This window comes from Python bivittatus, unplaced genomic scaffold, assembly GCF_059951505.1.
Source record: "Python bivittatus isolate LINGU-HERP-01145 unplaced genomic scaffold, Pbiv_v1 ctg000970_np1212, whole genome shotgun sequence".
NCBI lineage: Eukaryota > Metazoa > Chordata > Lepidosauria > Squamata > Pythonidae > Python > Python bivittatus.
This window is the reverse complement of record NW_028277121.1, coordinates 3,582,842-3,609,645: the sequence shown is the minus strand read 5'-3', so window position 1 is coordinate 3,609,645 and position 26,804 is coordinate 3,582,842. Positions and strand designations below refer to the sequence as shown.

General features: G+C 39.2%; 1 protein-coding gene across 5 annotated transcripts in view; it reads left to right on the top strand.

Annotated features, from left to right (window-relative positions):
* TEC (tec protein tyrosine kinase) overlaps window positions 1–26,804 on the top strand; it is a 58,263-nt gene that overhangs the window by 24,238 nt on the left and 7,221 nt on the right. For all 5 annotated transcript variants that reach the window (XM_088131127.1, XM_088131123.1, XM_088131125.1 and 2 more), the window contains 11 exons: window positions 1,066–1,248; window positions 10,992–11,096; window positions 13,254–13,335; window positions 15,337–15,465; window positions 16,431–16,471; window positions 19,460–19,644; window positions 21,851–21,916; window positions 22,896–22,950; window positions 23,544–23,623; window positions 25,690–25,823; window positions 26,280–26,354. In XM_088131127.1, coding sequence (XP_087987253.1) covers window positions 1,111–1,248; window positions 10,992–11,096; window positions 13,254–13,335; window positions 15,337–15,465; window positions 16,431–16,471; window positions 19,460–19,644; window positions 21,851–21,916; window positions 22,896–22,950; window positions 23,544–23,623; window positions 25,690–25,823; window positions 26,280–26,354 — 1,090 coding nt within the window. In that variant the 5' untranslated portion in view covers window positions 1,066–1,110. The remainder of the gene's footprint in view (window positions 1–1,065; window positions 1,249–10,991; window positions 11,097–13,253; window positions 13,336–15,336; window positions 15,466–16,430; window positions 16,472–19,459; window positions 19,645–21,850; window positions 21,917–22,895; window positions 22,951–23,543; window positions 23,624–25,689; window positions 25,824–26,279; window positions 26,355–26,804) is intronic.

Below are 26,804 nucleotides of genomic sequence, written 5' to 3'. Positions count from 1 at the left end.
TTAGTGGCTGTCATTTTGGGAATGTGCCTGTAGCATGCTCTGAAAATTTCAAATGTGTCCACCAGCCTAGAGTGATTGGGGACGGTTTCTGCCTGTCACACCAGATCCAACAGGGAGGATGTGCTCCAGGTCTTCTCCATTGAACAATGCCATCTTGTGGGACTGAGGAGCGATGTCTTCTCTGTCGCAGCGCCTACCCTGTTGTAATGATACGTGAGAAAGACCTTAAAAGACAGGCAAAGAGATGCAGCATAGGGAATGATTGGATAAGAGAGGGCATAGCCCACAGCTGCGTAATGGGAGGAGAAAGAGGCTCAGAAGGGACCCTCACTAGCTGCCCACGCTGTAAGGGAGACGGTGGGAGATTTGTACCTTCAGACTTGCAAGATTCTGTTAATGTAGCCTTACAATAAAGTAGAATTAGCTCATCTAGTCATGTTTCCTGTCCTTCCTGGGAAAGCTGACCCCTGTGGAGCAACATCCCCTCGAGATCCAGAGGCCACGATCCTCTCGGCCTTCCAGGAGGCTGTGAAGATCTGGCTTTCCCCCCGGGTATTGGGCTGGGAGACAACTGAGCCTAATAGAGGTATACTTTGTATTGGTGAGTTTGTTATACGGTGCCTTGGTTATTATACTACAGTATGTTTAATTTTAATTATGTTTTCTGTTCGGCTTATAGAGGTTTTACTATACTGCTTTTGTGGCTTGCTGTTAGCCATCCAGACTTCGTATGTTAATTAGGTGGCCATATAAAACTTCTAAATAAATAAATAGACCTGTGTTCTATATTGCCTAATATCAATTTCATCTTCAAGCGTGAAATATATGAAAATTGTTGTTCCTCATATCAGTTGAGTACTGGGCTCCAATTAGAGATGTAAGGTTATTGCAGCCCTCAGCTCAGCAAAGCCCGGACCTTTCTGTCTAATATTTAACTTCTGTAGATTTCTGCCTTCCACCAGAAGTGGTGAAAGAGTGCTGATAATTGCTTTCTGTTTCTCACTGTGCATTCGTATCGCTGAAAAATAGGATCTCACAGGGCTGCTGCTGCTTCTTCTTTTACAGATTTGGATCTTCAATGGCCGGAGAAAGATCGAGGAAGGGGTTGAAATGAATATGAATGCTATCCTAGAAGAGATTCTGATTAAAAGGTCTCAACAAAAGAAAAGGACATCTCCTTTAAATTACAAAGAGAGGCTTTTTGTGCTTACAAAATCCATGTTAGCATATTATGAAGGTCGTGCAGAGGTAGGAAACTGGATTTCAGTTATGTATTTTTGCTGTTGCCTTTTGGGTGGGTATGTCTGTGTACTTCATAAATCTTTGAATCATCCCTTATTTAAAAGGAACTAGTAGTTGTGACTGAGTGGGCTTTTGCTGACATTTCATATACATAGTTCCTCTTATAATGTGATATACATTATTGACTGCTTTCAGGAACCCTGCCACGTACAGATTCTCAGGAGTTAATCCTTATTCTCCCCAAGTCTGAGGAGCTTCTTACTCTGTCTGAAGCACAGGAGCTGCTGTAGGACAGTTTTGCAAAATCCTGACTTGATGGAAACATCAGAATGCTCAAAATGACTCAAAAGTAGGGTCATCCCTATTTCTGAGAAAGGCCATATAAGCAGAGGGCAACCCTAACTAGACCCCCATGAAAATCCAGACATCCACCAGATGGCCGGAAGGAGACGGAGAAAATTCTAACTTTCTGTTGCCATCTAGCGCAGATCTGGATTTTTATAGGTCAGGTATGGAAGTCCTACACAAGCATAAGAACGTGCCAAAACTGGCTCTAAATTCAGTCCAAGAACAGGAGAATGGAGAAAAAACACACAGTGCCTGCTCCAAAATCCCTAACACAGCCTGCCTGAACAGTGCTTTTGCCTGGTTGCTGAAGTATCAGTCTACTCCTTGGTGCCTTATTTAGTACAGCTGTGTGTACTTCCAAAATGATATGGAAGAAGTGTGTGAGTACAATGCCTCTTTTCAGTTCATTAAAGGAAACCTGAAAACTAAAGAAAATGACTGGTTAGGGCAGTGTTGTCCACACTTGGCCACTTTAAGATGAGTGGACTTCAACTCCCAGAATTCCCCAGCCAGTCATGCTGGCTGGGTAATTCTGGGAGTTGAAGTCCACTCATCTTAAAGTGGCCAAGTGTGGACAACACTGGGTTAGGGAATTTGCTTCTGTGGGCCACTTATGTTGCTCTCTCTGTTTACAGCAGAAAATTATTTTTTTTATAATTGAAGTTGGATCTCTTTTGTGGTATATGCAAGGTGCATGGAAAGTCTTTTTTCATTCAGTTGGCTCCATCTGTCATTTTGGAAGAAGTGTCTATTGATACGCAGTGGTTGCTGTGTTAACTTGCTTCATTGTGGGTTATTGTTTTCCTCCTCATATACAAAATCTTTTTAATTAGAAACAATGCTCTGGTTGTTTGGGTGGAAGTGTCGGAGGATCAGAAAATATCCTATTATTATAAGAAAAATTAGAACTCGTTGGAGGAAAAAAATCATTTTGTTAAACGTTAGGGAGAGGGCCTCTGCCTGTAATATTTATGCGCTGAGCAATTGCTGTGGAATTCATCTTGCATGATTGCATTCCAGGATTGTGCTGAAGTGAAGCCGGTGACAAATTAAAATCTCGTCCTGTGCACTGGGAGTTAGCATCCCAAGTAGTAACAAGATTGGAATCGGGAGTTCAGGGAGGCATCTGGTCTGAACCAGGCCAATGGTCAAGTTCAAAGAGCAAAACGGCGGGGGGGGGGGGAGGCGTTGAACAGGGCAGAAATTTAACATCCCTGACAGCATGTTCTGACTTAGAGACATGTTGCATAGCTTAAAAAGTATGTCCTAGGTGCTTAAAGCTATTTATGATTTTAAAATATTGAAAGAAGCAAATCAGCATATAACCAAAATATAGAACAATCAGAATTTCCCGGAATGATTGATATTGATGAGTTCAGCTCACTGGCCTTGGCATATCGACTTCCGCTTCTCTCCCACCCCCACCCCAAGAGCTAAGGCTGTAGAAGACCAGTAGACATCGACAGAGTGATCCATGGGGCTAAGCCCGGCGGATTCACTCTGATGCTCACAGGTATAAACGTGCCACCACCTGCTAGGCTCCTGCTATAAAGAAGATTCCAGATGCCCGAGTTATTTTTTTTCCCAAGGACACCTGTAGGGTCCTGTGCTACGTCTGTTGGCTAGGAAAACAGCGTGTGCAATCTAGTGGTGTACAGTAGAGAATTTCCTGGGAACTAAAAAGCTTGGAAAGGAATCTCACTAGTTTGAAAAGTCTCATCTGAACTGAGCTCAACTTTATGCATTTGTCCATGCTGGGATTATTTTGGCACCAATATGTAAGTGGTTACCATTGTCTTTCTCCTGGATTTTTTTTTAACTTTCTAGTATAGCCTACAGCCTTAGGATTTTCTCATGGTCTCCCTTCCAAATACTAATCATGTACAGTAGCTGTAATAGTTAAAGGCAATAGGCTAGAATGGGGAGAACATGAGTTCTAGTCCTGTCTTAGGCACAAAGCCAGTTGGGTGATCTTGGCCAGTCCCTCTCTGTCAGCCCTAGGAAGATGGCCATGGCAAACCACTTCCAAAAACATTGCCAAGAAAACTGCAGGGACTTGTCCAGGCAGTCTCCAGAAATCAAGAATGACTCAAAGTCATTCCTCCCCACTACTAAAAAATGGCAGTGGAACAGCTTTCCTTCTGGAACTGTGGGTGCTCCATCACTGGAGGTTTTCAAATGACGGTTGGACAACCTTTTGCTGGAATGGTCTGAGGGTTCCTGGCCTGGGTGGGTGGTTGAACAAGAAGACCTCCCCAGTTCTTTCCACCCTATGATTCTACAACCCTACTTAGCTTTTTCAAGTTCAGCCAAGTGCAATTAGATGCTGCCATCTTCTCTGACAACCTCACTAGATTGTTATCTTCCAGCTGGCAAAGCCCACCACGACAATCATTCTGTGTCCAGATAAACCTCCCATCAGGACCACTAAACTATTGAAATATGGCACGCACTGTTTAAAGTAATAGGCCTGTAAGTCTATGCAATATCATGGAGAAGCAGAGACCATTTTTGACACCTACAAAACATCAAAAGAAAAAGAGTGAGTGGAAAGGATTACAAAACCCCTTCATTGTAAGACTTTGGAAGCACTTATACTGGTGTGCATGGTTAGCAAGTAATACTGATCCAAAGCTAGGAAACAATGGAAACAATAACAATAAAGTCCTAGCTGTGAGTGGCTAAAAAAGAGAACACATTTCGGTTATAAGACCTGTTGCTTTTTATGAAGGAAGGAAACATCTATTGGAGAGCTATCAGTACAAGTTTCATGTTGCCATGATTTTTCTTTTGTACCATTTAGATATTTTGAGAATATAAGGACCCTGGAAGTGTATATAATTGTTCTCCCAAGTCTAGCCTAATTATAGTTAGTTAGTATGAAGGAATGTGCAACGATGCTCAGAGAGACTTGGTTGATTATAATATGTTTTGAAATAAACTCCAGTAATAAAAATGTTCCTTGGACTGAGCTTTGCCAAAAGCAGAATTGGTTACTTCCACTTATGTTTAGAAACAGGAGGAAACAAGCAAAGAATCCAGTCTTTAATAAGTCAGTCCCCTGTGAAAAAAAAATCCATTTTTTTTTTTTGTCTAGGCGTAGGCCAAGGCAAATATGACCTGTGTTGGACGGTCAGTGCAAGATGCAGGGGGAATTACTCTTCAAAAGATGCTTTCCCCCACTTTAAAATTTTTTTTTTAAAGAGTTTGTAGTTTCTTTATGGATTTTTAAAGGCAGGGTTTAAATCCATATTGATGTCTAGACTGATAGATAAGTTTCCTATGAACCAAGTAACTTTACTGCATTGAATTTATTGCAGGACTAAAGTACCATTGGCTCAGAGAGTGGGTTATAATAACACACTAAACCACAAAGTCTCTAAAGGGGTGGGTTCTTTTATCCTATATTAATACATTTTGGAAAAAAATCTGAAGCAAACAGCTTTAAATTGTAACTGAATAATAATTTAGACAGTCATGCAAGCACATTAGCTAATGTGTTAGGGAGAAGGTCATTCATTTATTTTTGAGAATTATTGCTGTAGGTTTAACTATTCATGTCACTATTCAGATGTAAAGTTATGCAAGATGCTTAGAAATGAAACACTTAATATTTACATCCAAATTAATTTTTTTAAAAATCTAGGTTCTTTTGGTTGGCTTTTAGGGTGTCCTCAGTGATTTCTCAGGAGCCAGTCAGAAGTGGTATCGTTAGAACAGGACCAGTAGTGGACACGTTAATTGTGAGTTCCTAGATAAGATTGCTGCCTCCAGCTTTGACTAGGGCTGTGCACAGTACTTGGAAAAGTGTTTCAGTGGCACATAAAAGTTATTTCTGGACCCAGCATTGAAAGCATTGAAGGACTACATTGCCTTGAAGCTCAGTGTGAGTGCTTTGGGGGTCTCCTCACGGTCCAAACATGTCTGTATATACTATCAGTGGTTTTGAAGGAGTGCTTTCTGATATGCCCCTGAATTGTTCCCACGGCCCTCCTTTTTAAATTTCTGTAAGTGAAAGGACTCTGATAGCTGCTTCTCAGACTAAGACATTTTATTATGAGGTATAAGCTTTCATGAGCTCCAGTTCACTTCATCAGATTGGGAATTGAAGGTTGTTCTTGACCAACTTTCTACCCCCTGGTGCTGGGATAAAAACTTCCAGAATTCCTAGGCAGGACAGGAACTTTATGAGTGATCTTATCAGATTGCTGCTAATCAGAACTAACGGCTCGCTTTAATGTTCAAGATGATGTGGAAGAAACAGCAGCCTGTCGCTGTAGGAGGGACAATTGCTATCAAATGTCTTCTGTAGAGAAATTGTGTCTGGCCTTGAGAAAGAGGTGGGAGACGGGAAATGATTGCTCAGCCCTGGCAAGGTAGAAAATATGAGCAATATGAGGGGGAGGCGCAGTGGCTGTTTGGGAGGAGAGTGATCATAAATGCGGACCAGCCTGAATTTTGATCACATGACTGCAGGGGTGCTGCAATGGCCCGAACTTCGAGGACTGGTCGTAAGTCCATTTTTTCAGCACTGTTTTAACTTTGAACAGTTGCTGAACGGATGGACGTAACCTGAAGTCTACCTGTAATAGGTATAAGGAAGACATTTGAGTTCAGACTTACCCATTTTCACCTTCTGAAACCAATACACAAATGAAAATAATTCAACGTTTTGAATTTTGTAATGCAGTACACATTATAGTATAATAATGTAGAGGAAGGCAGAAATACGGTGGCAAAGGAATGCAAGAACTGTTAGCAGATAAGAGGGACAGGAAATGACATCTCAGCCCTGTGAAAGGTGGGAGTGTGAGAAAGAGGCTCAAAATGGCCCTGCCATGATTCTATATGGTAGACGAGGGGGCAGGGGAAACTTTGGCAGGCTTTCCAGATCCGGTTATTGTGCCCTTGAGCAAAAAGTAGAGCTTCAGTAGTCCACATGGTGTCTGTTTCCAGACCTGGCCTACTGGAAGGACTGACAAAAAGTATATTCAGGAAAATGTTTTATACAAATATATTCATGAAAATGACGCAAAATGTATTTTTAGAAAACATGTTATGCTACCCAAAATGTAGTCATGCTACATTTTGGGTAGCATAACATGAACAAGACATGTTTTATGTGTTTTGCAAAGTTCCTCAATAAAAACGCCTATGTTTTGGTCAGTAGAGTGTTTTAGCTTTTGTCACCACACCGCACGTCCCTATTAATAAGTGGCACGTGGCAACAGTATGTTGGCTTGCAAAATGTGGATGAGAGATTCCAGCTTGCATAGAATAACATAAGCATGCTTGAGGCAAAAGTAGGTTTTGGTTCCACTTGTGACGTAATGGCCGAAATGTATCAAAAATGACTTCTACTATCCTTACTGTTAGCAGCGAATACTGTATATGGCACAAGTATGAGTAAGGCTGATAACCTGGTTTACACTTTACCTATCTTAATAAAAAGCATTATGTGAAAGCCCCGATTGACTAATATTGTGATATGTGATGGAAGTCAATATCTGGCAGCCCATCTGGTGACCATCATGGCATATGGAAAATTGCAACTTGGAACACGAGAGAGGTAAAAGAGCATAAATTATTGAATGAAATGAAAGAAAGAAAAACACGTACTGTGTGTTTCTGAGAAAAGGAGAAATGGGAAGGACGCAATAAGTTCTGGACTAAGATGGTTTGATCTTGTGGGGTAGAGCTGATGAATACATATATAGAAGTGAAAATGTATTATGAATGAAAAGGCAAACATATATGTCAGGAAGTATGAATTGATGGCAGTTACGATGCATAAGAAGTAGGACGTCACTGGCTGATGATAGTTCTGTGTTAGGTTGCAGGGAATGGGGATAATGGGAGAACCAGAGATGACCGCTAGAGAAAAGTGTGCAACATTTGAAATGAATGTGATCTAGGAGGAAAATCTTACGTTAGTGGAAATGAGATGAGAAAATACAGAAAAAAGTAATTAGGCCATTTGGAGACCCAAGAATGAATGAGAATGGTGATTTTTTTTTTAATGAGTTCTGTTTTAGTAATGGGAAAGGCAAGGTAGTTCAAAAAGCGAAAAGTCCATTTTCGCTTTATTGAAAACCTGGGGTTTTCAAACTTTTTCAGGCTGCAGAACCTTCGTGTTTAAAAAAAAATTCTCAGAGCCTCTGATCAAGAGGCAAAGCTCTGGTGATACAAAATTGGCTGTGTTCAAGTGAAGTGAAAAGTGAAGTCTCTTTTTTTTGTTTTGCTTTTAGTCTCTCACAGAGCACCATCCATTTTTCATCAAGCCCTAAGGTTTTGCAGAACACAGTTGGAAAAAAAAAATGGATTATACAAAGGCTTTAGACCAGAGCAAATGTGGATAATCCATAAAAACTTTGGCGTACCAGGCCATATGAATTCATGATTGAAGAATATCGTGGTCTGGAAGTAATGTTTAGGATGGAATATGGAACAACTAAAGGTTTAATACTTGGGAAAGGAGTGCCAGGGTTGTACCCTGTTGCCTTATTAATTGAATTTATATGTTGAATATAGGATGAGAAATGCTGAACTAGGAGAAATTGGAACTAAAAAGGATGGAAGAGAGATCAACAGCCTTAATGATGCTGATAGTAACAGCTTTGATGGCTGGAAGTGAGGAGTCTTAAGGAATGTCATTTGCAGGGGAGAGAAGAAAGAGCAGAAGCTGGTCTGCGGCTCGGTATTTTTAAAAACGAAAACCCTAAGATTATGTCAACAGGCAATGCCAGAAGATAGGTGGAGAAGAAGCTGAAACTATAATAGATTTTATCTTCTTAGGCTCAGACATTCACAGGGATGGTGAGTAAGAGGGAAGGCTGAGAAAGCTGTGGTTGGCCAGAATTGATGGAGACTTTCAAAGAAAGAGGGGAGAGGGTTAAAGAGCAAAAATTAATGTATGAATCGGCATAACAGACACGGTGGAAGAAGGGGTGGTTTAAAAGGACCGAAAGATATGGGGAGGAATAGCGAATGGTGTTAACATAAATTAGATCTAGCTGCATTTCCTTTTGGTTTCTCTGATTTCATGCCTTTACTGTCTTTTGCTTGTTCTGGGTTGCTCATAATATTGCTTTTCTCAAATGGAATAACATCATTGGTGTCTGTGTATGTATGCATATATGTTTTTCAGTATAATGCTCTGGAATTCATTTGGAGCTTCTCAAGAAAGTCGGTTTTTGTCTCAGTGGACAAATCTACATGGAACAATTTGCATAAAAATATGGAACCTGAGCGTCACTAATCACAGAACGGTGCTAATTAAAAGGAGAAGCCTTTACTGTCCCTATGTATGTTCGTATGAAAGAGAGAAAGGGCAGGGCATAATCACATAAGTGTTCCCGTAGTCTTTACAAGTGGGGCATTTCATAAGAGAAAGCTCCGAAATGGCTTGAGGTTAAAATCTAGGATTAAAGAATCTGAAACCCGTGTTAAAATGCAAAGTTTTTTCTTTGGTATTCTCTAATAAAGTCCGAGAGCTCTATTATGTGCACAATAAAAAGGGTTGTTATCCCTTTAATTTCAGGAAATGCAGACTGTTTTTCATGCATATTTTTAACCTTATCTAGATGAATAACATCCTGGCATTCTTCCTGATGCTGGGCAGTAAAGCATGAACACGCAATACACAGCTTTTGCTTCTCTATCTGCGACATTACTAAGGGGTTTGTTCTCCTTGGTCCTTCAGATTGTTTTATGGATTGGTGACTGGTTCAAAGCAGAGCGTAAGAGTCTAAGAATAGGTCTCGTGCTGGGGGATGTAAATATTGTGGTCGCAGGAAAAATTGTAGCAGGATCGATGCTTTTTTAAGCGTAACCAGAAATAATATAGGAGGAGGAGTAAGCACCGTGACATCCAAGTTTGGGGATGACACCAAATGTTTCAGGGTAGCCAATACAAAAACAGATTAAGAAAAGTTCCCAAAGGATCTCCCCCAGTGAAGAAGATATGCCTGTAAAAGGCAGATATGATTTCGGGTCAGAACTGTAAAAACTGGAGCAAAGAAATAATTTCACAAATATGCTGTTGAGGTCTGAACCAGAAGCAAGCGGCCCTAAAGGAAGCTAAATGAAACTGTTGACCCGGAAGGTGGCTGCTGCGAACAAGGGAAGTTTCCTGTTGGGGATTATAAGGAAAGGAATTTAAATACAGTTCTCAGAATACAGATTGGTGGTGTAGTCATACGCAGAATGCAGTGTTCATTTATGGTGAACACATCTCAAAAAGTATATTGCGCACAAAGGGACTGTGGGAACAAGGACAGAAAGAGGCAACAAAGAGGATTTTCCACCTAGAATTAATGATGGCGCATTGGGGAATATTGCAGCTGATACCCCCATCCTACACATATTGCACCCCTTAAAAATGTCCTTGCCATACACAGACAGTGTGTATGGCAAGTAAGCTAATAAAGTCCACTGGTGCCAGTAGTAGGTATTTTTCCAAAATTTTTCAAATGGCTGTGCTGGCTTCTCTTCAGGCAAGAGAAGGAAGGAGTTATGCAGCAGCCCCTGCCTGAAAAGTAGCCCTTACACAACAACTAAGCTTAAATAACACAACCTCTTTGATGTTATAAGGCTTTTAGGCACTTCTAATTGCCGTGATAAAGGGACAGAGAGAGGGTCTTTGGAAGGAAACAGCTAACATTTCTCTCCCTAGAAATTGAGCCACTTGAAAATTCTGTTGGATATGAATAAAAGACATAGCTGGGTAACTCCTTTTCTAAAAAAACGGTGGACATTTGCGTACCAGAGTTGTGCAGCAGAGAAGGTACTTTTATACAGTAGTAAAATTTAAATCTCTGCATCTCTGGGACCAGGGACGCGGTGGCGCAGCGGCTTAATGACGCTGAAAGTTGCCGGCCAGAAATGGTCGACACTTCAGCGGTTCGAGCCCAGCTCCGCGCAACAGAGCGAGCTCCTCCCCAGCTCCTGTCAACCCAGCAGCTCGAAAACATACATGAGTAGATAAATGGGGACTCTCACCCTGGTGGGAGGAAAAAAGTTGCCGGTAGCGCGGAAGCCGCGCACGCCCGAAAAAGGCGCGAAGCAATGGAAACCCCACCTCCTGCGCTCGCCGGCTGGGCTCTGCTCTAGGAAGGAGGCTCTGGCAAACCACTTCCGAAACACCTTGCCTTGAAAACTGCAGGGACTCGTCCAGGCAGTCGCCGCAGAATCGGTAACGATTGAGTGTGGATTAAAAAAAAAAAAATCTCTGGGACCATTTCCAAGAAAGACCCTATGGTTCTCCGGCGTCACTGGAACAATTGTGCCCTCTTCTGGCATATTCTACGTGTAGGAGTGCATTCTGCGATATCTTCTAACTCTGCAAATTGTCTGAAATTCCTAATTTTTAAAAAAATGATTCCATCTTTGTCCCATTGCAGAAAAAGTACAGAAAAGGATCAGTTGACATTTCCAAAATCAAATGTGTTGAGACTGTGAAGAATGATGATATTGTTATACCCTGTCAAAATAAATATCCCTTTCAGGTAAGCTGTGAAGTCTGGTTTGTTGGATTTCAACAAACATGTAGATGTTTGCCTAGCAGACATTCTGGACCTGCCGCCCCTAACCTGATATACCCCAGAGAGGTTTGGATTACAACTACATTTCCAGCCATTAGCCAAGCTAGACCACTTTAAAGAAGAGCAAATACACACATTTCCTTTCAGTGAGCACACACATGGTTTTATTTGGAAGATCTCTAAACCAGACATTGCTGTTATGTCCTGTGGGCAGATCCGATTACTTTCTTATGCTTTTCCTCTCTCCTATTTCCAAGCTAATCTTTTCCCCTCTTTTTTCCCCCCTTTATTTTTATTAATTGGTATGAACTAAAACTGCACGAAGAGTTCCAAATGTTCACCTTAATGCTTCTGAAATGTGTTAGGACTTTCTCTTTCCAGTTACAGCTGTTGATAATACTCTCTTGCTTTGACTGTCAGTTGAGGTCTCTAAGAAATAGTGTATATTTAGATTAAAGTAAAGTCTACTTTGAGTTGAGTTCAATCATGCAATTTTCATAACGTGTTTTTCATTGATAACATGTTTTTCACTGTCTTCTTTAGAGACGTTTTTCCACTTCTCAGTCTAGCCTACAGCCTTGGTAGCCCCATATAGTCTTGCATCCAATTCCTAACCAGACTGAATCTTGCATTGCTTCCAAACGCAGACTAAGTGAGCCAGGTGTTGTGATTTGCTGAGGCAAGGTGTATATATACAAGTGAGAGTATACAAATTTGATAAACTTAGTAAGACAAGAAGCAGACCCTTGTGAGCGCCTGGACAAGTCATGGCCATTTTCCTAGGGCTGAGAGAGAAGGATTGGCACAAAGCCCAAAGTCACCTAGCTGGTTTGGTGCCCGTGATTTGTGATTTTTCTTACATTCTAAACTTTGAAGGTAGATGTTGGTTTTATTTAAAAGTTTATGTATTTCTTAGCTTTCCATTCTTTATCCTTCAACATATATTCACAAAGTAGCTCTCAAAAAGCTACAAAAAAAGGTATACACAGACAGTAAAAATTTGTACACTTGTAAAACCCATCTTTCTGACCTGTAAATTCAAGGAAGCTAACAACATTAAAAAAAAACCTATATACTACTAAAACTCTCAGTGTTTGTCTGTAACCTTCAGTTGGGTGAAATGGTGCATCATAGGGCAACAATTTTTGAATCAACGTACCTCAAATGGGCTAACTTAAAGAATGTGTCCAAAATCCAGGACCCCTTACTCCCGTGGGATTGAAATTTGGCAAAGTTGTGGCCGCTTCAGCACCACCACGCCTTCCAGTTACACTTCCCAGAAAACCGTAGATTGCGTGGTGCAAGGGAAGATGCAGTCACCATGCATCTCTCCTTAGTTATGGAGAAGATATCCAAAATAGGGCAGCTGAAGATTCTCCTAACAATGGACAGTTTCATGTAAAAATGAAAGTTCAGGTACTCTTTGAAGGAAACTGTAAACATTTTGGATTTGGATCTGAAGTGGTGTATGAACCAATGAACTACTCTTAAGCCATGGGGAGATGTGTCACCAATTGGTTCTGGTAAACAGGCTACAATGAGCCTTTTAGATTAACTAATCATCCTGGGCAGTTTTCACAGTCAACTCCCCCTAAAACCCTTTGCCGGAGTCCATGGTCTTCCCTAGATGCGCTGGCTCTACAATTCCCATGTGGGCTTGGACTTCTGGGAGTTGCATTCCTCTCATTTCTGGTGGTACCAAGTTGGGAAGACAGAGGCAGCCTTAGCTTGGATTTTCCTGAACATGTGAAACCATCCCCAAGCTCTCTTCTGTTGAGGAGGAAATACAGGAACTGATGAAGTATACTCTGTGCTGCCTTTTAAGCTGTGGCACCCAGTGACAGAGTTGCATCTAGGAGCACTCTTCATCATGGACCTGATTTTTAGAAAGAGGGCATTATTAATTATGAAAACCTGAATATAATTCTCTGGCAGGCAGACAAACCACTCACTGAGAGACCCTTTTTTCTAGACGGCATTTCATTTGTATTGAAGTTCATTGCTTATTTCATGTATTAATTTAGCAATTATTGAGGAATAATTCATTATAATAATTGAATTATAATAGCTGTAGAGGCAATACCTGTGTGATAGTAATAGATTTTTTTTTCTTTCTTCCAGGTTGTGTACGATAATAGCACACTTTATATTTTTGCTCCCACTGCCTATAGCAGGGATCAGTGGGTAAGAAATCTGAAAGAAGGTAATTGCAGCTCTTGAAAACATACATCTCTAAGCGAAGACTCTGAGGAATGCTTAACGGACAAAGCATTTTCCTACATTTGCCTATTCATTTGTTAGTTTAGTTTTTTTAAGCAGAAAACAATTCCTTGCCTCTTCATTTTTGTCATTGTCGGGATTTCTTTTCCCTTGTTTTTAACGTTTTTATTTGCAACTGCCTAGAGTTGTTGGGAGTTGGGCAGCATATAAATATTACTATGGTTGGTCGCACAGTCAGCCAGATGTTTAGACTGAATTTGGCATTTTTGTCCACCTATCAAGTCCTTCCCAAGGACCTGGGGTAGGCAGATGTTGTTGCTTGAGGGCGTTAAAGGGATCGTCGCAGGACGTAAGCTGTTCCAAGCAAAGCTGCCTTTTGCAATTGATTGATGGTGATATCATTGCTATTATTATCATTTCCTTATTGCTTTGGATGAAAAAGTTATGCTTTGGGAGGAGAAACAAGGAAAGGATCGCCAGAAGGGATTAAAAAAAAAAAATTGCCACAAATTCTGATGTGGGAAAGGTTGGTGGGCATTTCTCTGGTCATAGCAGCAATGAATGCTGGCTGGAATACAAATGGTCATTGTTCCCCTGAAAAATCTGTAATGCTGTCAGCTGGGGACCACATTTACTTTATAACTAAGGTCCTTCCTACCTTTTTAAAAAACATTTTTAAAGCCCCCCCAAATGTTTATGGCCATATCGTTATTCCAGAAGATACTTCTTTTTGAAGAGCCCAGGATGACTCTAAGTAATGGAAAAGACTGTTTGGCCACCTGGTCTCTCTCAGAATATAAGTGTAAGCCTGTTAGTTCCTGGGCCATAGAAGTCTTCTCTATGATTTCTTCAGCCAAAAAAATAGATGCAAATATGGTTGGACTGGAAAGGAAGTCTTTCTCAAGAGGGTTCCTTTAAATGGTCAGTTTAGTCACAGTAATTTCCTCTTTTCTCAAAACCCCAGGCATAAATCTAAATACTGTGCCAACAGACACTGTTCTTGATACACCCACTTGCTGGTTATTGTTCATGTATTAATGTGTTAATTGCGGAGGAGAACAAGCTGCTTAACTGTTTCTTGTCTGCCAACCTCCTTTGCACTGTGATCTGACCCCAGGTTGTCTGTGAAGGCTTGTTTTCCATATAGAGACTTCTGTACTAAAGTTTGTGGGCTTGGTTTATTTTTTAAATTTGAGGGAATAGGGTTTGCTGGGGGAGAACTGCAGGGTCCACGGAGCATCCACCAGAATCTGCTTAGTAAATGCTCTTGTATAGTTTATACAGCAGAGACGTAACCACTAAGGCAGTGTGGTCCAAACCTGGCCACTTTAAGATGAATGGACTTCAACTCCCAGAATTCCCCAGCCAGCATGGCTGGCTGGGGAATTCTGGGAGTTGAAATCCACTCATCTTAAAGTGGCCAAGTTTGGACCACACTGCACTAAGGGATCCATGCAACATACTCATCTCTGAAGGATAAACAGTCTGTAATGGGGCTATGTTACTGAATTTCCAAAATTTAGTAGGACATATGATACTTACATTCTTACATAAGATCAGATCAGTGCCTATTCTTAGTGAGGGCCACTTTCTACTAGGAATGGAATTGTGATACCTCCCATCACGGAGTATCTCTTGAATCAGCTAAGCAGCAAAATAAATTAAAAGTTTACAATCAAATCAGTACTTAGCCCGACGTTCAAAACTCTTCAACTCTATCTAAATGAAATTATTAACTATGGTTAATTTGTGAATGACATCTCTCTTCGTTGACACTTTTAAGTTTCTTGGTTCTTAATGTTAAGATGTAAATAATCTCGATGTATTGCGGTCGTTACTGATAATATTTTGGATTGTTGCAAGCTGAGCTACTGCGTGAGCTTCCTCTGGCTCAAATATTTACCACATTAAAACATGCAATTAAATGGGTCATCATAATTTAAAATATTGGCTCTTTTCAACTCATCTTTTTTTTTTTTTTTAGAAATAAAGAATAATAATAATATAATGATTAAGTATCATCCTAAATTCTGGACGGATGGAATTTATCAGTGTTGTCGGCAAACTGAAAAACTAGCACCTGGCTGTGAAAAGTATAATCTCTTTGAAAATGGTAAATGCCTTGTTACCTTACGGTCTGTCTGTATTTTCATAAATGCACCTGTTTTTATCTTTACACACTTTACTAACAATTTACTATGTTTGCTGCTACGGGACTTACCAGATAGTTTGATTAGGGTGCCACGCAGCACCGCTGCCAAATTAACTTAATGTTTAACCACTGTGGTGACTTAGCAGTTTTTGAGAAAATTATATATTCAGTTAATCAGAAAACGTCACATTATGTTGTCCTCCTTTTTCCTTTTTATTAAGGAAAAAATTCTTGGACAGGCTTGGTCAACATTGAAAATTCAGAGTTGTTTTTTTTTAAAAGACTGACAAGATCAGGTGAATTTGGGATATAGTTGTAATTACAGTTTTTTTGTTTATTCTTTTTATGTATTTTCCCCTGTGATGTTTTTCTTTCCTTCTGTTTTTGTTCGTTTTTATTTTATTTTACATTATTTTATGTTTGTTTGAAAATGGATTAGTAAAAATGATCTGGTAACAAAATTGTGGAAGATTTGCACACTGTGTAGCTCAAGAACAGCTGCTCAGCCAGGGTTAGGGTTAGCTAATTGTGTCAGAATCTCACCTTTAATGTCTTTTAAGTGTTCTTTCTTCACGCGTGTGCATCCATTTACACTTCAGTAGCACAACAGAATGATGATTGAATGAATGTTGATAATAAGGAGTAACACCAAAATGTACAAACTGTTCATATGACATCATGTTGCTTTGGGGAGTTCATTCAATTTCATTATTTTCTGTCTTAAAATATTTTCCAGGGTATTAGTTTTAGGATAATAGTAAAACCTATAATATAGGCAATGTTATAATACTAACAGAAACGTAGAAGTTACTAGCAGAAAAAGAAAACAACTGTACAGTACAGTGAATGACATTTTCTAATATTCATTAAACTTTTAATGGATGTATGCAAATGTATAGAGTTTTATTTTCTCTTGCTTTTTTAAGGAATGATGACTTCACCTTCATCAACGACAGAAAAACATAAGGTAAGAATAAAATTCAGTGCACTGAACTAGAATTGTTAAAAATTACATAGTTTAGGACTAGAGTACTGTAATTAGGACAAAATTCTGATAAAATTGTGGAGTATATGTCCAAATCTAAATTCAATGGGTTGAATTTGTCTTCAGTTTAGAAGACAAAAAGTATTCTTGTGCAAAATGGAACTTTTAACTATTGTTGTAGAGATAATTTGTTCTACCAATTTCTTATGTATCTAAGTTAGATTAGTAATTATTACCGTCACAATCTGTGGGAAATTACATAAGTCATGCATAAGTCACGAGATTGGAATTCATACATTCTGAGTGTGCTGGTGGTCCCCTCCAATCACAGCGCATGGCGGGGAGAGGCTGAGGCAGAGGGCACTGTTTATCTCTCGTTGCACCCACGTTGGGAGATGGGCTGCCTGTGGATATCAGACATGTCCCCTGCATAATACCTCTTCCATACACTGCTAAAAATTGAATTGTTTCCAAAGGCTAATGGTGACTGAGATGATGCCTATGAATTATTGAGAGACCGATGTTTTAATTGTTATTTCTTGTTTTGATTGACTGGTTTTAGGTATTTACTGTGGATGTTTCATTGTATGGGGTTGTGAATCGCAGAGAGTCTTGTTGACTATGGCAGGCACAAATTGGATGGATGGATAGATATGGAATAGATACGGAAGAGAGGCTTATGTTTTAACTTCCTTTCATCTTCATAAACTGGGAGATTTTAAGGAAGACCGACTTGTTTGAGCCTGTCTGTGTGTGCTAATTGAGGTGATTTTGCAAAAGAACAGAAATGACTTTAAGAGATTTGCTTCCATTGATCTGTTCATTCTTTGGGCATCTAGTCATCATTTTTTCAAAAGCCTGAATTAAATATTTAGTTCTCTGATAGTATTCTATGACATTTCTTTGCTGTACCAAACTACTTAATTTGGAATCACCCCAGCGGGGAAAATACTAAGTTCTTTCCCTACACATTAGTTGCTCCCTGCAGTTTCTACTCCCTAATCAGTTTCTAGCCAATTCTCCACCATTCTCCTCCAGACTTCCAGATTGGGAATTAAACTTCACAGAGAGTGAATTTGCCTGTGCAGGTAGATTCCTGCATCCCACCCACTTGCTTGCCTTTTCTCGTTCATTCACGTTAGCTCCACAAAAACAGGTTTGGGAACTAGCAGTAATGTAGTTCCACCCTGATAATTGCGCACCTTGAGAGGGACAAGCCTCTAACCGCGATGCTAGCAGTCGTCAGCAGAACTCACAGGCACGTGCTACTGACAGAGCTGTGCCAGCAAGTATCAGTCAGGGATAGGCCGTACTAAATGCAAGATTTATGATTAGTGCCTTCAGCTCATAAAATACAAATATTTTGTATGGCCTCATTGACTCTGATGAGGATATCAACCCTCCCCCCCCCCATTTTTCCCCCCAAAAATGAATGAAATTTGTAGCTGTTATAATCCATTCTTACAGGGTGAAGGCTACCAAATTGCAGTCAAAGAAATTCAGGGGTTTTTTGTACCATGTGACTTTTAAATTGCTGATACAGATAACATGCAGGCGTCTGTATATGCATACACACATAACAGGTTTGAATGAAGTTTGCAGACTTGCCTTTTCCAACAATATGAGCCTACTAAATTCCAGTCAATACATTTGGATATTTTTGTCCCAGGGAGTCTTCAGAATATTTTGGAGAAGGGGAGATTTGATTGTTTTGCACACATTTTTGGGGGTATGTCTGTGTGGTAGTAGCACATATCATGGAGGGATTCATAAATAAATAACTTTCCTAGTGTTAGAGAGATAACGATGATTAAAACTAGTGTTAGAAGGTTGGGGCATGTAGACATTTTTATATATTAAGACATTTAGATGTTTAAACATTTATCTTTATATATTGTATAATATGAAGTAAAAGCAGGCCTATCAAAATGCCAATATTCCCTTTCCTGTATGTATGGTTGACTGTACTTTAGATTATCAAAAGGTTGCATTCTTGAGGATGAGACCTTTAACACTTTTCAAAATCTCAAGGATGTGTTAATTGCTGACATGGTTTGCCTCTTCCTGACTGGAAAGGCAGCAACTCATGTAAGCAGATAAACTGTCTTGACCTGATAGTCTCTTCTTGTTCAGATGACCCCTCACAAAGAAAGATAAGCGGTCCTGACCTTGTTTCTCAGGGGTGTATGTTTACATATGGCTGTTAACACTCAAGGTGATAGAAATTAGTTTACATACAGAAAGGAAGAACCTTATTCGGCATCAGAGAAAGGGGTCCTGGGTAAGGGGAGGAGTATGGACCAAGGTAACTGGCTTTGATTGGATCAGAAAGTCATGACATCTTAACGTGGGTTTGAATGTAACAGAAGGTATATAAGGTACTGTGGGGAGGGGGCCCAGCGCGGCCGCCCACCTAACTGCCTGCTGTCATTGCTTCTGCACTTGGGTGAAGAATAAATCTCCTAACTTCATGCAATTCGTCAGTGTCTTTACTCCCGGCTCAGAAACGGACTTGGTAAGATAACTTTTTCTTGCAACACTAGTTAGCTTTTCTCTTTGTTTTCTGTTCAAGTAACATCTGTATGTTTTCCAGAACCCTGTATTTGTAGTAAAATGGAGAGTTCTAGATTCAGGATTAATTCACATCCTCAGTTAATTAGCAGCTTCCTTCATCATAAACACACGCTCATTTTTAATTTTTGAAATATATCTGTGCACAAATTATTGTTAAAGTTTATTCATTGTTCGTTTTACTCATGAAACAGCAAATAGGACAATTCAGATGTTCCTGTACAGTTGCTTGTGTCCATTTTAACTGCCTTCCTAGGGTATAATTTTGTGTAAAGTATTTTATTCTGCTTCATTGAGAATAACCAGTTGGGAAATAGAAGCCTCAAAATCCCAGATAATTATCACTAGTAATTAGAATTATTAGAATATTTCGATTAATAATAGTTATAACTTTTTAAGTTTCAGAGAAGGCCCCCACCTCCTGTTCCTCTAGAAGAAGAGGAGGAAGAAGAAGAAGAAGTAGTAATAGCCATGTATGATTTTGAGCCCACGGAACCTCATGATTTGAGATTAGAAAGAGGTCAAGAATACACCGTAATTGAAAAAAATGACGTTCATTGGTGGAAAGCAAAAGATAAATATGGGTAAGGAATACAGTCATCCAGTTTAATTTTTTACTATAGGCAAAAATAATTTACGTATTATATTATGATAGTCTTTGCTAATATTTTGTTGTGATTTTCATGCCTCTATAGTATATTTTAACAAAATTAAAATAGAAATTCTGAACAGGTTTTTGACAGAGGTGAGCAAACAGCTGAGTTTAATCTAAATAGGATAAAGATGTGATGGTAAAGCTATTTGCTCATCTCCATGGAGAAGGTCAAGGAATGCTAGACTGGTTTGAACTGAGGCTGGCTTTTTCAAAGACCTTCCTATAAGTATCTGAACCATTCCAGGCTTTAAGATTAGCCACTGAAAGATTCATCACCTTTGCAGGCAGAAGAGACTAAGCTTTTTCAGTAACAGTTTCCTCCCTGCTCAACACAAACACACACACACACACACACACAATCACCTACACCTATGTACATATATATGTACATATGTTTGTATGTATGTATGTATGTATACGTGTGTGTGTGTATAAAATCTTCTTTCAATTGTTTTATGCTCTGGTTGGTGTTGGCTTTGATGGTGTCAAGCCACCATGTTTTTTGGCAGCCTCGTTTCCTTTGACCGCTGACCATTCCGAGCATAACTGCCTTTTCCAGGGAGTTCGATCACATGACAGGGCCGAAATAAATAAGGCAGAATGTTGTGATTTTGCCTTCCAGTGATATGTCTGGTTTTATATGCTCCAGAACTCACTTGTTTGTCACCTTTGCTGTCCAAAGAATGCGCAGGAGCCTTCTCCAACATCATAGTTTGAATGAGTCAACTTTCCTCCTGTCTAGTTTTTTCATGGTCCAACTTTTGCACCTGTAGGTAGCTATGGGAAACACAGTAGTGCGGACTAATCTGCATTGAGTTGCCAGGCTGATGTCCTTGCTTTTCCATATTCAAGTCACGCTCATCATTGCTGTGCGGCCTAGCGCGATTCGATGCTTTATTTCTGGACTGCATTCACCGCTTTGATCAATCTGCGATCCTAGAAAAGTGAATTCTTGCATGTATTCCATCTCTTCACTATCAGTTGCTGTTTTGACATTTCCATTCCTTGCAGTGGTCATGAGCTTGGTCTTTTTCATGTTCAAGTGAGGCCAAATTTCTCGCTTTCTTCTTAAATCCTTTTGATCAGATGTTTCAGGCCTTCTTTAGTTTCTGAGAGGAGAGTTGTGTCATCAGCATATCAAAGATTGCTGATGTTCTTTCCTCCAATCTTTCCTCCAATGGTTGATTCTTCAAGTTCCAGCTTCCTCATGATCACTTCAGCATACAGGCTGAATAAGAAAGGTGAAAGAAGGCCACTTTGCTGCACTCCTTGCTCTGTCTTGAACCAATCAGTGCCTCCATATGGTGTTCACACAGTGGCTTCCTGATTTGTGTACAGTGAGCACCAACTTGATCAGGTGTGTTGGCATCCCCAGGTCTTCTAGGGCTCTCCACAGCTTGTCATGAATGACACAAGTGAAGCCTTTCTTGTAGTCGATAAAGCAGATGTAGATGTTCTTTTGATATTCTTGAGATTTTTCCATGATCCAGCATAGATTTGCAATATGGTCATGAGTGCCACGGCCCCTTCTGAAGCCAGCTTGAACATCTGGTAATTCCTTTTCAATGGTGCCAGATGTACAATCTTAAGGAGCATCTTACTAGCATGAGGGACGAGGGCTGTTGTGTGGTAACTGGAGCAGTCCTTGGAGTCGCCCTTTTTTGGCAATGGAACGAACACTGATCGTTTCCAATCCTGTGGCCATGTGTTTGTGGTGATTGTGGGTGCTACAGGCCACAACAATTCTGCAGGGATGGTATCAATACCTGGGGCCTTGCCAGCATGACTTCTTCCTGAAAAATGGCTGGTTCTATTTCTGTTTCCCTTTCCTCAAATCATTTTAATTTCCTTAAATTTAATTTCCTTAAATTTAATTTCCTTAAATTTAATTTCCTTAAATTTAATTTCCTTAAATTTAATTTAATTTAAATTTAATTTCCTTAAATCAGTACCTTTGTTTGAATTATTTTTCAGCTAATTATTGGAAGAAATCTGTTAGTATATTTTTTGTACATTGATTTTACGTCCTAGACGGTTTAGATATGGAATTCAAATATTGCTTATCAAATATAGCCTTACTACTAATATATTTTTATAATGCATTTTTAGTATATTGTTTATTTTTATCGCTCTAGAAACAAAGGATATATTCCAAGCAATTATGTAACAGGGAAGAAGTCCAATAGTCTGGAGCAGTATGAGTAAGTAAATATTTACATATCAAATATGATTTTATGTATTTTGAATGCTTCATGGAAAATAGCTAGCTGAATCAAGTATGTGATAATATTGCATTAAGACGCTGCATCTCCAGAAGGAGAAATCTGATGCTTAAGAGTCATTCCTGACCAACTCCGGAACTCCATATGATGCTGCAGAAGACGGTAGAATCCATTATTCTTCACATACCAGCCAGGTTCTCTCAAGGACCATGTAATAGCCAAGAATAAGTTCTCCCATTCAGATTCAGCAGCAAGTTGCCTTTTGAACTGCCTTATTAAAATGAATTTTGTTTTACTTCATGTACTCTTACAATTTGGTTTTATCATAAGCGGTTTTATTGACTGTTTTTATTGAAAATTGAAGTGAATTGAGGCACAAGAGAGGAACATGATTGAGGTGTACAAAGATAAAGTGGACAAGGAGAAGCTAGTTTCCCCTTCCCAAAAATACTAGAACCAGAGGTCATTCAATAAAATTGAATCCTGGAAGAATCAGGACAAACAAAAAGTTTTTTTTTTTTAATGAAACACATAATTCAACTTTGGAATTCGCTACCATGAGATGTGCTTGCTACCAGCTTGGCTGGCTTCCAAAAAGGGTTGGACCAGTTCATGGGAATCATGGGTTTATATATAAGGATATAAATATTGGGGCCATAGAATGTTCTAACTTGAATGCAAAAAGGTGCTCTGGAGCATGCAAAGCATGAATGTTGTACCTGCCCATAACTCCTTAAAGCAGCCACCCTTTTTCCTGAGATAGTGCAGTCATCTTCTGCAGCTGCCTCATGGGAAGAGATGTGTTTGGTTTAAGGAAATGCAGACAAGTGCTGCCTTTTGTGCTTTGAAAAACATGTCTTACCTTCAAACCTGAAGACCTAGTAAATGTGCACACACATGCAAAGGTAGCATTAATATGTAACATCCTAAAATTGTACTGGTTTCCTCTTCTCTTTAGGTGGTACTGTAGAAATCTGAACAGAAGTCAGGCAGAGCAACTACTCAGAAATGAGGTGGGCTTACCATGATTGTGATGCATCTAACTAAAATCCAACACAAAATTGTTTTTAGAATAATGCTTCAACGGGTGTCAAACGCTCAGTGTTCATTAGGGCCATGCAAAGCATTTGGAAGAGGAGCTTTGCGAAGTATAATAGCGTGACCAAAACTCCTCTTTTTGGAGCATTAAAACAGTCATGTCTTTTGGAAGACTTACACAGGTGCTTTGAGAGAGATCCTTGAATGTCCCTGCAGGTGTGTGACAGCCATGTCGTTGACCGTCACAACAGGAATGTTGCCAGCCACAATCAGACAACCAGGAACAGCATTCAAAGACGTTGCATGAATCTTTCAAAGAATGCTTTAGTTCCAAATTTCACTTTAATTTTTTAACTTCGAGACTGTTCTAATGCTTCCAAGAGAGGTGCTGTGTTCATGCTAGCAATTTTGTTTCGGGAAGCACCTTGTCAGCCCAGGCTTAGCATGCCTGGAGTATCTTGCAATTGAAATGCTATGTAAGTTTCATAAGTGAATTGTGAATCTTGCAGATCATGCAACAGTAGTTTGATACATAATAAAGATTTCATTTCTTTTTCTTGGATTTTAGGATAAAGAAGGGGGGTTTATGGTGAGGGACTCCAGTCAACCAGGTTTATATACAGTATCGCTTTATGCAAAATTTGGAGGGTAAGTCACTGAACCCACTGATGACAGCCAGTTCTCCCTTGCACATTTTAAAAAATGCTTATATGCTTACAGAGACCTAATCTTTTAAAAAATAAATGTTCTACTACTGTGTTGAGGCTATAAGATGAGATCCATTTATTGAAACAGCAAATTGGATCAACTAAACTAAATAAAGTACTGCCTGACATTGATGTTACTGTTTGCAGTATTAGACTAAATTTGATAAACTTAATCTCCCAAATTTTCAGCAATCAGGACCAAATATAAATAAACTGGGTATGAATGAATTTTTTCATACACATATGCATACTCATTCAACTTTCAGTTTCCAAAAATTCCTTTCTTTTTTAGCCATATAGCTGCAATTATGCTGCTAGTATTAATGTTCATATATAAAGCTCTATTAGCATTTTGTTGGCTTCCGAAATGGTGTAACTCCATATTGCATGTATTTCTGAATATATGAGATTTGCTTATTTTCAGTTAGGGCATCCAAAAATATTAATACAGCAGAATCCAGTCTATCTTGAGCTGTATCCAGAATATCAATTAATAATTGTAAAATATGCAATGCTTACCAATAGAAGAGAATATGCTAGCACTGAAGATGTTACCTAGCCGGGTTATGAAACATTTGCAAGAAAACAACCAAGCTCAGAGAACCCCAAGGACTCCATATAGACAATGCTTGTCTATTTTTAATAAATCCAGATTAAGATGGGTGAATAATACGTGGAAAACATTGTAGGAGGAGTGTCAGAGTCTGCACACTCATTCCCAAAGTTCAGTAAATCCTCTGGAGTCTAAACAGTTCCATCAAAGATTTCTTTATTGGGAGAAATGCACAGCAGCTATAGTTTGTTGAGTCTAATTCTACCAAGCAAAACCTTCCCTTTTTAAGCCCATCTTCCCCCCTTCTCCTTTCTTTTCCCGCTTGAAATTCTTCGCACCTTGCTCCGGCTCTCACAGTTACTTGACCTTGTAGGCGCTTCTGTAGAGATAACAGCAGCACCTGGTATCTTGTTCCCCCTTCTCCTAACTTCAATGGCAGGAGCAAGCAAGCGGCCTGCAATTAACATTTTTACCCATTAACCCCTTTTTATGCATTGCTAAGCTAAGTTAACAGCAGTCAAAGTTTCTAGCTTGTGCAGATTCTGACAAGGAGAGCCTTGCTAGTTTATGTTAGCAAAAAAATCAGGAGGTCTCTGGTAGAACCTTTTCCTTTCCAATTAACACATTTTATTAAAAACATAAGCTTTTTACAGCATCTGATGAAGTGCATCTGATGAAGTAAACTGCAGCTCACAAAAGCTTATGCCTTTTAGTTAAATTTGCTAGTCAGATAGAGTGCTACCAGATTCCTTCTGGTTTTTAATGCATGGTAAGATATTCTGCAAATGCTGAGTCAACGAAGTGGTTAATATCTTAGTATCTAGATATTAAAGTTATGGCATTGGTTCTTCCAACTTATAATGAGCAGGCTTTTCCAGTAGAACCTCTCATCCAATATGTTTATCTGGAAATAATCTATATATTCCTTACTGTTCTCATCTTTACTGTCCTTAAAAAAGCATCTGTAAGAGAAGAATCAAATAGAACAATGGACCTAGTTCTCAGAAATCTTAGAGATCTACCTGCCACATAACGTAGGTAGCAAATACTACGATGGAATCTTGCTTTGATCCTCTTTGTTCCTTGTTTCAGAAATCTTGCTAGCATTGAAGACTTTGGACTCTTAACTATGTCCCGGTGAATTAATGGAACATGTTTCTGAGTTGATTTGGATGTAGTGAGGGACATGCACGTTTCCAAAATGAAACACTAGACTGTTCCTGAAATTCATTTTTACCATTAAAAGCTGCTACAGATGCTAAGCAGCAGCTGAGTTCGCCCAAGATTTCTTGTAGTTAAGACCATTGAAGGGCAAAATATGTTCCTAAATAGGCCCACATTGAGTACCATAGGACTCCAAAAATTAAATGAAATATTTTGTTAGTAAGATACAGCAAAAGTTTATTCCGCATCAGTGAAAACTTTTTAATTTCTACACTGTTTGTGTTTTTTAGAGAAGGGCTATCTGGCGTAAGACACTACCATATAAAAGAAACAATGACAGCACAAAAGCAATATTATTTGGCAGAAAAACATCTGTTTGACTCCATTCCAGAGTTAATCGACTATCATAAACACAATGCTGCAGGTAAATGAGCTTGAGTTTTCTATCCTTTAATTTGTATTTAACTCCAAAACATTAAATTTCAGGAGACCTTTATTTGGGTCTTTTGGAAAAGTTTAATGGTTTTAATGTGATACAAGAAAATAAACTGTTCAAATAAATCCTTACTCCTACCTCTGTCACTTAGAAGTTCCAAATCTTTATAGAAAACTATTTAATGCATCCTACATTTTGCATGTTTTTAAACAATAGAATAATTCTAATTTTTAAGAAGCTGATACTATAAATTCTTATACTGAAACTTTCCTGAAAACTATCAAGAAAATGCTTGGTGTGCTTAAAGTTATTTTGAATTATATACAAATGATGCTGTAAGAAAATAAAATATAGTAATTAGCATTTAAACACCAGAAAGCATTGTTCACCTTTCTTAATTTCTAATGTAACTTATTCACCATGTGAATTTTCTGTGAATTTTAGGCCTTGTGACGAGGCTACGATACCCAGTGTCTCCAAAAGTGAAACCCTCACCAACTACTGCTGGATTCAGCTATGGTACATTTTTGTTTCTGTATGAAAATATATGACTGATTTTATAGATTAACAAAGAACTAAAATGTATTTATTTCTCTCCTTTCTATTGGGTTAATTGATATCCATATTGCAGAAAGTCTTCTCAGTTCTGTAAGCCTATACTTTGCAAACAGTACAAACCATGTTAGTTATGCAATTAGCTAGTATATCCTCTTTCCCTCCCCTCCCCTCCTGAATAAAAGAGCTGACATGACTCAATCTGGCATCTTCCTGATACTTTGGAGCAGTGAAGCCGAGTTGGGGGGACTTTTGTCAATCTGATGAAAGCAGCAACCTCCTGTGGACCCCTATGCTTTGAGGGCATACATTCCGGAATGCCGTGGTGGCTGGGAGTTCTTGTCTTTGGAATCTGAACATGCTCGGGGGGCACTAAATTAAGCAAGTTGGCATTAACACATGTCCCAAGCCCGT